Source organism: Pelophylax lessonae (genome assembly GCF_965119305.1).
Source record: "Pelophylax lessonae genome assembly, chromosome: 3".
Classification (NCBI taxonomy): domain Eukaryota; kingdom Metazoa; phylum Chordata; class Amphibia; order Anura; family Ranidae; genus Pelophylax; species Pelophylax lessonae.
The window spans coordinates 521,831,453-521,847,449 of NC_138770.1; the positions used below are offsets into that span (position 1 = coordinate 521,831,453).

The 15,997-nt window shown below is 40.9% G+C and overlaps 1 protein-coding gene across 2 annotated transcripts in view; it reads right to left on the reverse strand.

Moving 5' to 3' along the window:
• Positions 1-15,997, reverse strand: part of SYNE1 (spectrin repeat containing nuclear envelope protein 1) — a 645,053-nt gene that overhangs the window by 296,241 nt on the left and 332,815 nt on the right. For both annotated transcript variants that reach the window (XM_082249740.1, XM_082249741.1), the window contains 6 exons: positions 11,867-12,158; positions 10,846-11,018; positions 10,312-10,621; positions 7,877-8,041; positions 6,640-6,996; positions 719-855 (listed from right to left, as the gene is read on the reverse strand). In XM_082249740.1, coding sequence (XP_082105866.1) covers positions 719-855; positions 6,640-6,996; positions 7,877-8,041; positions 10,312-10,621; positions 10,846-11,018; positions 11,867-12,158 — 1,434 coding nt within the window. The remainder of the gene's footprint in view (positions 1-718; positions 856-6,639; positions 6,997-7,876; positions 8,042-10,311; positions 10,622-10,845; positions 11,019-11,866; positions 12,159-15,997) is intronic.

Sequence of the window (15,997 nt, forward strand, 5' to 3'; positions counted from 1 at the left end):
AGACGGATGGAAAATAGGGTTTTCATCCGTCCGGATTTCACGGACAGGATCGGAAGTGGTTAGCAGTGGGTGTCAGCCGCTGCCCCATAGGGATGCATGGAGCATCCGATCCAGTCCTCCTGAAAAACTAACAGGCGGATCAGATCGCCCATGTGAAAGGACCCTTAGCCGTTACACAAACAGAATAAAACATTTTACAGAGGTTCTAACCCTTATTGACTTCAGTTAAAAAGTGAAACATATTAAAGCAGCACTTTAGTCTCTCAATCAACATTGAGTATCATTAATCCTTATGCTGCCAGCCTTAGTAAAAAAGTAGAAGCGTATATCATTTTTAAATGTTTTAAACTTTTTTTTTTTTTTTACATTTCCTCAGGTACTTCCTGGTTTCCAAGCCTAGACAAATGATGTTATCCATCCTAGAAGTCTTTAGGAGGGGTTCTCTCAGCCTACTACACTCTCCTTGCCCCTGAAACGCGTCAGCTGAGACACAGCAGCCTCATGCGGCACACTGCATACCATGGATGGATGGATGGATGGGTGAATTTGTTTTGAATATTAAAAATGAATCAAATTTCGTTTTTTTGGGGTTTGTGGTGCTCAGATGAAGTGTGGTTCTGCTTTAAGATACATGAGTGGCCTTATTTCATGGCTAGTTTCTGAGTTTAGTCTATGGAACAATCTTGTTGGTATTGTGCATATTCTAGAAGAAATATACCTGTTGTATTCCTTAATAAGAGCAGACACTTTGGAAGAGTAGACACTTAGGTCTTTTGTAAATCTGCAAAGGTCATTCAGTTGAGTTTTCAAGTCATCTGTGATGTGTTCAGCTTCAGTGAGGGCGTTGAGCGCATCCTAAGAATAAATATGATACAAACTTAATAATACATAAAAAAAACAACTGGTTTTAAAACTAGATCTTATCTCAGTTTTTATCTCCCTAGTGTTATGAACCCTATGCACAGGTGCCAACAGGGAACAATTTGTTTTGGAGAGAATGCAGAAGGGTCAGTCTTTGTAAGGCCTTCATTGTTGCCTATATGCTAATTGAGGAGATCCTTATTTCCTGTCCTGAAAAACCTAACAGGAAGTGGAAAGAAATCTCTCCAAAGTGACAGTAGTCACCAAAACAGGTGTTCCTATTTAAATAGTTAACACCCGCGCTAAATTAAAGTGTAAGATAATTGTTGTGAAATGTTCATTTGAATAGTTGTGGCTTACAATATATGTATTGAAATTAATATTGCAGCTGTTGTTCACCAAGTAAAAAACTCAGACACAAATGAAGTTCCTATTAGATATTTCTTTGTATTTTTGCTCTGTTGACTACTGTCCTAAGCATCACCTTATTTTCTGTCCTGAGAAAACAACTCCTGAGTGGGAAAGACAGACAGTAATAAACTTGAGAGGTTACAACTTCCTATCCTTTCCTATAAAAGCCAAAACTGGAGTTTTATTTTAAGCAGAGCATTGGTTTCATTCTGTTAATGATTGCAACAAATGAATGCTGCCTGCAGCATCTAAAGTCTTTGACTCTGTTAAACCCATGAATATTATTGGTCCCTCAAGTATTGCAACACATGAAGAGAGTCAATTAATTGGGATGAATGTGGTTTCATAAGTACACTAGGAACTCTTATGATTTCTTCACTTCTGTATGAGCCCTTTAATTTTAGAAACAAAGAAACAAAAAACAATGAAAATATGCCATTTGGGTTTACTTTGTGTAGACTAAATAGGATTTAAGCCAAAAGTGATATGACATAATTATTAGTATTGTGACCATATATCATCCCATACAGAAGCTTCTCTCTAATATGTTCTACAGTCTTTGGTGTGGTCTTTGCATTTAAATAGCCTCCAGTTTCTTGGGTTTGTTTTTATCTACAGTAGCTATCTAACGCAAATTGACAAATTCAATTCAAACAGGCACAGGGGCCTAATTGCTATAAGCTAATTTTCACCAAGAAATGTTTTTTTTCTAGATACCCTGAACTCAATAAGCTATTCAACAGCAGAATAAAAATTACAAGGTCAAAAGGACTGTCAAGGTGATACTTTACTGTCTTTGTATATATATATATATATATATATATATATATATATATATATATATATATATTAGTGATCGACCGATTATCGGCAAAGCCAATATATCGAGGACCAATATGACATTGCCCGATATATCGGAATCGGCCTTTTGATTTACCGACAGTGCCGATATTTCCGGAAAGTGCTTGTACCGGGGTGATGCCTGCAGCTAGAAGCATCACATCGGTACCAGTGTCCATAGCCGACGGTCGGCTGTCTTGTAATGATAACTGATGCGGCTGAGAAGCCGCCCGGCTGTCATTCCAATGAGCGGGAGGGGACGCCGCCTTCCACGGCTCGCCCGGATCTCCTGTCCCACTGGGAGACCCAGGCATCCTACCTTCACCGCCACCGTCTGACCGGGTCTCCATCTGCACCGCCGCCGTCTGACCGGGTCTCCAATTCTTTGAATTTGGCGCCACCGTGGACCCGGAAGTGATGTCATGACATGACATCACTTTTGGGTACTGGTGTCGCCAAATTCAAGAAACTTACAGCATTCAAAACAGCCAAACTTGGCGTTTTGAATGCTTTTAAGTCCAGAGGAGGGGTTTGGGATCTTTTGGACCCCCAGATCCCTCCACCACAGTTCCTGTAGACATTAAAAAAAATAAATCATATTTTTTTTAATGTCTGAAAATATCGGCCAATATCGATATCGGTGGTAAAAAAAACGATATTGGTCAATCAATAATATATAATATATATATATATATATATATATATATATATATACAGAGTATATATTCACCTTTATACGCACATAAACCTTAATGGCATCCCAGTCTTAGTCTGTAGGGTTCAATATTGAGTTTGCCCAGCTATAACAGCTTCCACTCTTCTGGGAAGGCTGTCCACAAGGTTTAGGAGTGTGTCTATGGCAGGGCTTCCCAAACTTTTTTGGGCCGAGACGGTGGTGTGGTTACACGTGATCTGCGGTTGTGAGGTTGGTTGGTTGTACTGCTAAATTCTCTGAAACGCCTTTGGAGATGGCTTATGGTAGAGAAATGCACATTGAATTCATGGGCAACAGCTCGGTGGACATTCCTGCGGTCAGCATGCCAATTGCACGCTCCCTCAAAACTTGCAACATCTGTGGCATTGTGCTGTATGATAAAACCTCACATTTTAGGCTTCTTCCACACGGTCCGCCTCTGCAGGCGGATCCGTGTTGCTCAGCGGGAATCGATCCGCGATCCCCGCTGAGCCGGGCCGATGACAGCTCCGTCTCCGCTTGCAGAGCGGAGAGGGAGGTGTCTCAGCACCCGCTGCCCTCTATGGGGGATCGGAGGAGAGCGGACCTCTTGTCCGCTCTCATCAGATCCGCTCCGCTCCGATTACTGAACGGATGGAAAAATAGGGTTTCCATCCGTCCAGATTTCAGCACAGGATCGGATGCGGATGGCAGCGGATGGCAGCGGGTGTCAGCGGAGGTGACCTCCGCTGACACCCGCTGCCCCATAGAGCTGCATGGAGGATCCGATCAGATCCGCCTAAAAAACTGACAGGCGGATCTGATCGGACCGCCCGTGTGAAAGAGCCCTTAGAGTGGCCTTTTATTGTGGCCAGCCTAAGGCACACCTGTACAATAATCATGCTGTCTAATCAGCATCTTGATATGCTACACCTGTGAGGTGGATGGATTATCTCGGCAAAGGAGAAGTGCTCACTAACACAGATTTAGACAGATTTAGACATATTTGTGAACAATATTTGAGAGAAATCGGTCTTTTGTGTACATAGAAAAAAGTCTTAGATCTTTGAGTTCAGCTCATAAAAAATGGGGGCAAAAACAAAAGTGTTGCGTTTATAATTTTGTTCGGTGTATATCACTACAGGTTGAGGAGTGATGTGCTTAGTTTGTGCTGTTGTACTCAGGCCTAAAGATCCAACAGAACTACCCAGGGAAATACAGCTGGATCCACGACGCCGGGAATTTGGAGTCAGAATACAGAAGGTTTTGTTGAAAGATTAGAAACAATGCGGTTCTTGTGGGAATTGTGGCTTGTTAGTGGACTTTGTGATACCAGGCACACTATACTACATGTGACTTCCTTGCAACCTGAATGGATGGTATAACATTAATGACAGTGACAAGCATAAGTTATTTCTTCTGTTACTGAGCAGGCTTCTCTGTTACTGTACATGTTTTATTTTCCTAAAGGCGAGTAGGCTGGTAATTTTGCAAGGGGATTTTCCCCAAAGGCTGGTACCCACTAGTAGATTTTTTTTCATTCAGGGCTGAAGGAAAAAAAACTGAACAGCTTGGGAGGAGCCCCTGTACTAACAATCAGATTTGTTAGTACAGTGATCTCTCTTGTGTTCTGACAGTGGGACGCCAGAACACCCTGGTCAGCGCTCTCAGTGGCTGAGAAGGCTGATTGGATGCCAATTGGCAGTCCTTTTTCTATCAAGCCTCTTCGACACAAGCTTTTGTTGGACTGGCTGCAGTACACAGGGGCCGAATGTTAGCCGGCTTCTATTGAACCGGCAGATGCCGCCCAAATTAGGCCCATGTGTACTAGGCTTTAGTGAACGAGGTAAAGCTCTGTTGACTTTTATCATCCAATCGTGTGCAAGCAAAATGTTTCTATTTTTTTTTTTCTATTATTTTCCTTGCATGCAGTTTGAATTATTTCCTAAGTCAATTTTCACCACATTCACCACATCAACCCCAATATCTGTAGAAAACAGTGAAACATGTCTGTCCTATGCTGCAGTGAGCATGCACTATATTATCTAGGTTACCTATAACTGTGTTCTGTGAAAGTGTACATTCAAAGCTAAACTTTGGGGAATGTTAAAATACTTCCCTGCAGTGAGGCTGTCCCTGCACTGCAAAGGTGACCTCAAATGCTCATGAAGGTCTAGAGGAAAAAGGAAAAGCTCTCTAAGTTACCTGATCCTCCATTCCCACAGGCTCCTTCGAGCTGCATGTCTGGTCCCTTCTCCCCTATGCTCTGGCGATCAATTGCCCTCTGACATAATCAAAACTGATGCAGGCATTTTCCCTGTATTTGGCATGAGAAGGCCGAGGTACAGTCCACTGCTGGAGCATAGGGGAGTGTAATTTGATGGAGGAGGAGTAAAGAATTGCGTGAGTAAAGCAAGTCGTAGTTGGATTGAAATTCTGTTGGTCTCTGCTCGAGAGGAGTTGATCTAAATAATTGGCTCCCCTCGAACGGGACTGTTGGTTTATTTCCATGCAATCCATGCTTATGGCCAATTGGCTGCAGCACTGATCAGTGTATTCTGACAGCGGAGGAGTCCTCAAATGTGTGGATGGGGAAATCCATTTGTTTTTGTTCCATCTCTGGCAGGCTTAAAAATGAACAATACCTCAGCTTCAGAGATGCGGCATCCCCAAGCTCCCTGCCTGGCCACTGACATTTTCGGGTGGCTGGCTTCCGAGTCTCGATCACTGCCAACTGTCATTGGCTGGGTGGGGATGGCATCACTCCCACGCATGCGCAGGAGTTTGGTCAGATTCGGCATTGCTGAATTTGTACAGTGAGCTGCGTGGGCATGGCTCACTGTACAAAGCCGGACAGCCAGGTGAGTAGCTTTAATGCAGAAGAGATAAAGCATGTCTCTGCTGGATTAAAAATACTGCCTGTCTGCCAATTTTAATTTCCCAGCATTAAGTTCCACTTTAAAGTAGAAGTAAACCCATTGATTGACTAGTTTTAAAAAAAAAAAAACAGTTAGGCCCCTTTCACACATACGGTCCGATCAGATCCGCCTGTCAGTTTTTCAGGCTGACCTGATCAGATGCCCCATGCATCCCTATGGGGAAGCGGATGTCAGCGGAGACATCTTCGCTGACTCCCGCTGCCATCCAATCCGATCCTGTCCGTCAAATCCGGACTGATGGAAACCCTATTTTCCATCTGCTCAGCGGGGATCGGCGGATCGATCCCTGTTGAGAAAAACGGAGTCCGTCGGCAGAACGGACAGGTGTGAAAGGACCCTTATACTCTCGGCACATGCCCTGAATGTAACTGTCACACTGGTTGTGCTCTCAACCAAACTGTCAAACCATCTAATGGCTGGTATCATAACTGATCACATGTGCAGCATCATGGCAGTCTAAATAGGAGGGTTTACTTCCACTTTAACTGCTTTTTCCATGCCCTAGACATAGACAAGCATTTAACCCCTTATAGTTCAGGGGCCGCCCCACTGCAAGGGAAGACTTTGACTTTTTCTGGAGTTGATCTTTAATGTGTAACTTTTCTTTTAAGCCACCCTGCTTGCCTTCCACAGTAAGGCCTTGTAAGACATCCTTTTCTTCTGTAGTACAGATATGTGGAGGATGGGATATCAGGGCTGGCTAAAAGGTAATCTGAAAAAGGGATGACAATCCTTGTATCAGTTAACGTAGGAATGATGCAGTTCATAGTCTGTTCTTTAAAATACAGCTCTTTTTCAGGAAATTTGCAGCATGAAACAAATCGATTTAACAGACTTTAACTGCTTAAAGTCTCAGAGTATATTTTTCTCTATACGTGACGCACTCATACAGGCCAAAATGATTTAAAGTCTCACCTTCTGCCTATGCCAGTGTTCCACTATTTCTCTGTCTGAATTCTTGCCTTCCCCTAGCATCAGCTTCTGAGCCCACTTTTCCAGAAAAACATTGAAGTCTTGGACTGCATCTTCCAGCTTCGAGACCTGGGATGTGAATTCCTGTTCCGAGATCGCCATTTGATTTAAAAGCGTTTCCAAAGTGTTTTTATTTTGACTGACACTCTCCTCCCACTGCTTCCAGTCTGTTTGCAGGCCTTGGATCTCTGCGTCTATCTGTTCACATCCACTAGCTGTGGTGTTCTTCTTCACTGCGGGAGCCAGAGTTTCAACTTTGCTTAGGCGTTCAGCTCCGGTCTGTCTGGAATCCATCAGCTCCTGCAATGGAAAAAGTTGTTGTTATAGCAACCAAAGTTGTTTGCGGCCCTAGAATAGGAGGAAAGCCTGACAAAGTTTACAAAGTTGTGCAGGAAGCCTTTACAGCAGTCCTCCCATCCCGGGAAATGAAACAGCTCACATGTTATGTAGCTGCTAATTATTTCCAAACACTGATGTTTCAGTTGAAAGTAAATACAGAAAGCTAGTGACGCACTCAAAAAAAAATAATATTTTTCTCAATATAATCGAGGCAATCTCTTATTTGATAAATAATAATATTATAGAGTTAGCACCAGCAAGAATATAGCAAATACATTCATGCAAAAAGCTAATGATTTTTTTTCTAATTTGCAAAGTTAGTAAAATTAAGCTAAATGAGTAAAATGACACTAAATGTAATTCCTATGAAAGACTAATGTGTTCTTGTATGAAAATTCGTAATAAAAAATGGGTTAGACATTACCCATGTCAGCCAAACCCAATCCAGCTGTCAATTTGCGGTTGTAACTTAGAGACAAAACAACTGCAGAAATCGGTTGCTATGGCCAAAGTGAATAACTGAACAGTGGTGATTATTTACTAAAACTGGAGAGTGCAAAATCTGGTGCAGCTGTGCATGGTAGCCAATCAGCTTCAGCTTGTTCAAATAAACTTTGACAAAAAAAACCTGGAAGCTGATTGGTTTCTATGCAGAGCTGCATAGTATGTGAGCTGTCTCATTTCCCGGGATGGGAGGACTACTGTAAAGGCTTTCTGCACAACTTTGCACCAGATATTGCACTCTCTAGTTTTAGGGTCCATGCACACTGGCTTAAAAAAATACTGTTCCCCATTTTTCTTGTAGAAGCAACTAATATTATCTTATGTTAAGTTAACGCACCTTAACTTTTGTGGCTTTCTTTTGGATGGCGGCAGAATCTCCTGAGGCATCAGACCAACGGTGAAGTTCTTCTTTTGCCGAATGCAGCCAATCCGTGATTTCATGTACTGCATCCAGGTAGAGTAGATGATCCTTCACTATGTCCTCAATGTTCCTCATCTTGTCCTAAACGCAAAATTCAATGTTTCTCTATTAGTCAATGCCTATTTAGATTTAACAAAATGCATATTAAGCAATCCCCTAAATTTTTTAATCTTCCAAAGCCAAAGCATTCATTTTGATGTAGCATTAAGCTCTGTGCTATATATTAAAGAAAATTTATAGTGGACAGCTATGGCTTATGAACATGCATGACCAGATTTACCATTAGGCACAGGATGCCTGATATAGAGGCACATATGAAGCATTTTCCCTGTACATTTACTGCCCACACCAATTTTCCATCATCAGTAGAAATATATTCATCTCATTTATATTATTTCTAAATCTCTACGGACCAATAATACAAAAGGGTTCTGTAAATAAAAGATCATAGAAGAGGCATGTTGTTTTGGGCACCAAAGATTGTGGGTCTACAGGTTCCAGTGAAGGAAATCTGGCCTTGGGAAGAAAGTAGTAGATCCCGACTCCTGATGATCCCACAGGGCCTACCTAGCTATATTCAAATGCCCTATCTATCACTATCATCTTGAAGAAGTATGCAGCTAAATTGCTTTTCTTACAGTAAGTAATATAGTAGGCAAATTTGATGCATAGAAAGTAATATGGGTTAAGGATGTTACATCTGGAGCAGTAGGTAGAGGACTGCAGCCCAGGTCTGGGCTGAAATCTTCCACCTTGTATTATTTGCATGATATTGCAAACATATTTTGCGATTAGGCTGCAACAAATGGGATATCGCTAGGCACTCTCTCTACTGATTAAGCCACCATTGTGGCAAAACATGTTGGGATTGGGAACACACATACTTATTTTGGGTGGAGGACTATGCATTTTATTATTCTTGTTCAAGTATTTTATTGATGAAGAATAACAAATAACAAATAACAATAACAACGTGTGAGTTTACATTGCAGTGGATTGTCATAACCATGACAGGCATTTAACAGGATCAGCCATAACTGTATGGTAAACATGAGAGCGAACGAGCTAACAAGTTGGGCAAAGTTAGATGTAGGCAGGTGGCGCGACCAGCCCGTAGGCACCCCGTAATTGGAACACACTGTGCCTAGACAGGAAGGTGCAGCCAGGTAGCTAGTGAGCCAGGGTTATCTAATGCCCAATACCTTAACATCTCGGAGAGAGAAGCAGAGGGGTGGAGGAAACCGCAGAAAAGACTGACCAGACGTGGGGAACTAGGAGTATAGTCCAGTGAACTGGGAGAGCTGGCATTACTTACGAGCCTGCCAGGTGGGCTATACTGTGAGAGGCAGGTTCAGGTAAGGACGTTGTTAGTGTTATGGGAGAAGAATTTAGTAAAGAAGAGTGGGGATGGTGGGGTAGGCGGGGGAGGGAGCATGGGGTGGGAATAGAACAAAAAAAGAGGGGGAGGGTCGCCGGGGGGATCCATGAGTGGAGGAAAGGGGTGGGCACAGCTCAGGGTGATTAGGGCATCAACAGGGAGCTATCGAAGTTGGAAGGAAGGAAGTTGTCAACCCAGGGTTGCCAAAGTCTGTCAAACCGATCTATTTTGTCCATTAGCGTAGCTTCGATCTTGGCATGTATCATAGCAGTAGTGACACGCTGTTTAACTTCAAGTAGAGATAAATGCGGAGACTTCCATGCTTTCGCTATGGTCTGTTTCGCTGCCGTGGTCACCTGCAGAAACATCTTGTGCCGAAATTTCGAAACCATATCTGGTTTCACATTAAGGAGGGCCTGGAGAGGGTCGGGCAGGAGTTGTGTATGCATTTTATTATTGATGAGGGGCTTGTGAAAAATGGGTAGAGGAGTGGAAATACTTAAATAGGAAGGGATACCAGTGATTTTACAGAGAACAAATTATGTAAATGTAAAGGCAGAAGCTGAACTATATCTGACATAGTAAAGATTGAAATCTCTTTTAAGAGGGAGTAAGATATAGTTTACAGCCAACATTTTACAAAATAGTTTACATCCAACATTTTGTCTTCATAAAAATGACAATCTCATCTCTGGCATCAAACTTTTTGATAATCAACAATGCAAATAAAATAATCTTAAATCATATTCCCACCACTGAACTTTACCTACATTTTAACATTTGGAAAATTAAAATGAAATTCCAATCCATTTAGGGTGAAAGTGCTGCATGCAATGTTTTCACTTTGCTGCCCTTACTTTGCAATGAAAGAAATCTGCTGCCATTGCACCAAAAATTGCAGGTCAGGTCTAACCTACATTTTTTTTTCTATAAAATAAAAATGAACATTTTGAGAAATATAGGAAAATCTTACTTTGGCAACAGTCATGATGTCATTAAAGTGCATTTTCAGATCACTCTGGACGATGTCAGAAAAGGAAGGATCCTCTGTTTTCTGGTGTAATTCCTTTGTCTTTTCAATGAGATGATATAGTGTTGTGGAATGATCTTCTACATCAGATAAGATAGCTTGAATGTGATCTAGTACAGCAAATTTTTCCTTCAGGCCATTCTGAGGCTGAAGAGGTTGTTCCAATTTATGATCCACGGACTCCAGCCACTGTTCCATTTGATTTTTCCTCTCAATGTACTCATTCCATTGATGGATCACGGCCTTTAGGACACTGAATTTACAACATACAGGAAAATTACAAACCAATTCTGCTACTAATTGTAAGAAACACAAGGCAGAATACCAAATCATTGCATATGACCCCTAAATACTGTATAATAAGATCTTTCACCACTGTGGTATGGGTAAAACGCAAAATGTATGTTTGTGTACATACACAAAATGCTAAAGCTATCAAATGCAAAAAAAAAATAAAAAAAATAAAGAGGTTCCTACCTGAGACATCTAGTGGCTGTACTGTTGACAGTCCCCCATACATCCTTCAATGTCTGCAGCTGCATTTGGATTACCATCTGTCCATCTGTGTTGCTACTCTTAAGAGCCTGTTCACCTTTCCCGATAGCTAAGTTCAATTTGACTTCACCTTCACCTTTAATTAGTAAGATTTCCTAGAAAAAGAAAAAAAAAAAGGTTTAGGGGGAAAAAAAACACATATTTTTGCCTATACAATTTACAACTGGATTGTACAATGTAAATAAAAATTGCACAAAACTGTCAATGTGGTTTTGGTTGCAAAGGTATCAACAGAACCATTATTCCAACACAACCGTAAGTGTTGAATTAAGTGATATGAATCAGTATTTGATTGAGCTGAATTTTTTTTATAATTAGATCCAAACATATAATCTGCATTATGCAACACTACAATGTTGGCCAACGTGTTTAATAGGGTTGAGGTCAGGCCATTCAAGGTCCTTCCCACCAAACTCATCAAACCATGCATTTTTTGGGGCACAGTCATGCTAATACAGATAAGGGCCTTTCCCAATACAATTGTCTATAATATCTTGGTATATTGGAGCCTTAATCATACTCGTTACTGTAAAATTTCTCAATGCTTTGAAGTGGTGTCTATATACTACATATAGTAGGTATCACGGTTGGATGGCCACAAACTTTTGGCCTTATAGCATTAATAGGTCATACTGTGATTTTGTACAGGGAATTCAGGAAATAGAAACTTTTCCTCCACATGACTGGATGCTAGATGCTTAAAGTCATTACACATTCACTTCATACAGCAGTGAATATGGCCTGGTTTCTGAGTGACTGGGGGTGCAATTATGCAGGGCACAGTTCAAACTGAGGATACCCCTTCCTTACACTCTCTCAGCATAGAATAGAATAACTTACTTTTTGAATATCAAGGTTCTTGATGCTGCTAAATGTGTATATTTAGTAATGTGTACTGCTTAGTATGTGGCCAAAGGAGCTGTGGTCACCAGGAGGCACTTACCTGAACTTGCTGTTGACGTTTTTCAAGTGTGCTTTTGCTTCCCACTGTACTCTCTGTAGTAGAAAGCTTGTCTTGTATATCTTTCAGCCATAACCATGTGGTTTGCAATGCTTCTTCAAAAATTTGATGCTCTTGTACAGCCACCTGGCAGGCACGAAGCTTCTCCTTGATTATTTTCACTAAGTTCTGATAGGTTGTGAGAAGCTGGTTCGACTGCCGAACTTCTTGCCCATCACCACGGCCATCTTCATGGAGGGCCTGAGCTCGCTGGCAAAGTTTCTCAAATGAATCTCTACAACACAGAGTTTAAGGTAAAACTACTAATATAATCCTCACACATCTAGTACCAATAATATAAAAAATCCTCTAATAAACTTGTCAGGATTATGACTTTCCTGAGTAAAATTACAGGTTCCTTTCTTCATACTTGTTTTAGCCAGTGACTCAAGCAAGAGAAGGAAGATGGTCAGCAAGGCAACCAGACATTCAGTATATTCTGAAGGAAAATAATATCCTTGAACAGGGCTTTTTTTCTCAGAGAATAGGTGCAGGAACTCCCTCTTTTAGAGGTACCTCTTTTCGCCGCCCCCTACCCACCTCCAAGCACCGTTCTTTGGTTCCATCCCTTACCCACCTCCCAATACTGCCCTTTAAGACAATACAGAACCAAGTATCATTTTGTGGTGTTAAGTAATGTGTATGGAATTTGGGAATGATAACAAGAAAAGCAGTAAAATAAATCCCCTGCAGCCAGCAACAATAGATCCCTCTAACAACAATGGACCACCGGCAACAAAATTTCCCCCTCAACAACAAAAGACTCCCAGCAGCAACAACAACATATCTCCCTACAGCCAGCATCAACAGGCCTCTCCCTCAACAGTAGAATTCTCCTAGCAACAACTGACCCCCCAGCAACATAAGAACCGGTCTTCAGGAAGGATGTGCTGGAATTGGAAAGAGTCCAGAGAAGGGCAACAAAAATAATAAGGGGAATGGAGGACATCAGCTATGAGGAAAGACTACAAGCACTGAACCTATTCTCTCTGGAGAAGAGACGCTTGAGAGGGGATATGATATCAATGTACAAATTCTGTACTGGCGACCCTAGCATAAGGAACAAACTATTCAGAGAAAGGGAATACAATAAGACACGTGGCCACTCACTAAAACTAGAGGAAAGGCGGTTTAACCTTAAAATGCGTAAGGGGTTCTTCACTGTAAGAGCAGTAAGGATGTGGAATTCTCTTCCACAAGCAGTCGTATCAGCAGGGAGCATTGATAGTTTCAAAAAACTATTAGATGGGCACCTTAAAGACCACAACATACAGGGGTATACAATGTACGGTTAAAAGCAAACACGCACACACATCATAGGTTGAACTGGATGGACTGATGTCTTTTTTCAACCTTACTAACTATGTAACTATGTAACCACCCCCAGTAACAATAGATCCCACAGCAGCAACAATAGACCTCAGTAACAACAGACCCCCCTGCAAAAATATATCCCTTCCAGTTAGAATAGATCCCCCAGCAGTTATTATCAATAGACCCTGCAGCACACCCCAGCACCCTTTGCCATTACATACAGTCAGTCCTGGAGGTGCTGGAACTGCATTACCCCGCGTTCCCGCTGAAAAAAAGCCCTGGCCTTGACATGCTCGCTTTCAGCTACAAACTGTAAGGTCTGTATACAAAATATGGCATCATTCCCCTCTCTGCTATAGCAGAGGTTCTGTTCAATAGTTGGTAGAAATCTTTCAGGAGAAAGAACAGGCAAAGAAGTCACTTCTCTGTGTGAAGTGGGACAACTGGCCCTACCATTTTAGTGTTTGTGAGGTTATCTGTCCTGAAGGGAACACATAGCAAGGATTATAGTTCCCCTGAGATTTTCTGTACCTTGGGATCCATGGAAAAAGACTGCCAGATAGCACCAGATAAATTAACTAGCAGCTTATGTTATTGTTAAAGTGAGTTCCTGATCTAATGGTTAAAATGTTATTCTACATTTGAGAAATCCTCAGAAAAAAGTTCACCAAGATCTGTGATGTGGGAATTAGAAGCTGGGTCAAAGTGTTTAGCAGCCACACAAAAGTGATTACACTGAAAGAAGTCATTTTTGTGGCTCTCTGATCTTGAGCCCTGTTTGTGGAGTCAGAAAGTAGTGAACTCCAAGGGATGATGTAGTAGGCCTCCCAAAATGAGCACAAGACCAATAGATGAAAGCTGCCATGTTTGTAGAGAATGGGCCTAAGTTTCAGATAATCCTGCAATGAGAACCCAAACCCACTAAATGTTGCAAGATTGTAGGTGTGATTCTAGGGTGTGAGATATAGTCTTAGTTCATTTGACATATGGCTCCCTGGGCTCAACATAAAAAGTCCTACCCGGACTGGGGCCTTACAGACCTGAATAAAAGTCAGTAAAGTTGTCCTTGCCTTTTACATTTCCACTATTATTCACAGGATAGTGTCAATTTAAAACAAAAACAGTGTTGGGCATAGTCACACAATACAAAATGATCATATGTTTAACTTTTTTAGGTAAAACATATGATTTAAATCTAGGTCTAAACTTACAACTGAATGGCAGGAATGCTAGCTAGCTATTTAGCAACTGTGCTACTTTGTAATCTGGCTTATTACTATGTCCTGATGAAATGGCCATTGGGAGTACGTTTGATAATACTTTGATGCATTCTTTACTGGGAAACTATAAAATGAAGAGATAATTAACTTCTTGGGGACCAAACCATTAAGAGTATCTCTGTACCACATGATCACTGTAGCCAATCACAGCATCACATAATGTTAACACAGGCTGCAGCTAGCAGATGTGTGTCACTTACCGGCCAATGATCATGAAACACTGTTTGCTCTCACAGACCGATCAATGTGTTAGAGGAAAGAAAGCCTCCTGACCAGCCAGCACCAGACAATCCAATACAGTGCAAACAGTATAAAAACACCCCCCTCTACTGTCATTCACCTTTCCCCTGTATATGTCAGTCCCATTCTGTCTTTGATCTGACATGCATAGCAACCCCTTACCTACCTTATCCTGAACATCTGTCTAATAATCCCTTCATTTCCACTCTCCCTTTGTATGTAACCTGTAAATTAACCCTGTCACTTCCTGATCTATTTAACGCACCTAGTGCACCATTACCAAGCATGTTTCTTCATTTCCAAAAAAAGTGGTGTCTACTTTCCAAAAAGGACTGTTTTGAGAGTCTTCATACTGTCATTGCTATCTTTTAAAACCTAAAGCTTTTATTTCAAACTTCATTTGGATAGTGTTACATGACAGAGTAATTGTCAGTCAACGTATCCCTGAGCTGAAAACTTAAAAATGGCCTGGTAATGATTTTTTAGATCCGGTACTGAGGTGATTATATAATAATTATAGAGGGCATCATTTTGGGACATAAACAAATGTAGATGTAACTGCTCACTACATATATCATATATTTGGGTTACAATTGCTTTAAAATGAAATTGGGAGATAACTACAGACCTTGAACTTTAGTTCATCTAAACAAACATTAAGTGCAGAAACCATGTTTTCTTTAACTTTCCCTCCTCCCTTTTACCCTTTTGCCCACCCTCCACTGCGTCATTCAATGGGAGCCAAAGGAAATGTTTGTTAGTTTCAATAATAGTCACTGACCCATGTAACAACATTAAGAGGCATAAGATACAAATCAGTCAACTTTTTGTTCATCTGTTTAAGTAAATACATTTTCTGAATTTCAAAATGAATAACTACTGATTAGTTTTACTTTCACTATCACATGCCTGCTTTATATTTTCAATATACTTGAAAAGCATAATCTACATCTGGGTTTCCTTCCACAAGCCAAAAACTGGGTAATTGCCCTCTGCTGACATAAGTCCTAGATTGGATCTGTATACTGTATTTCTGACAGGGTATATACATTATAATTTGGTATACTATTCCTGAGACCTGAGACAGGTACTGATGTTATATATATATATATATATATACAGTATATATATATATAAATATATATATATATATAAATATATATATATATATATATATATATATATACGTATGTACTCATTAGTGCTGCAGAAATTATTGACACTAAATCCATTTCTAAAA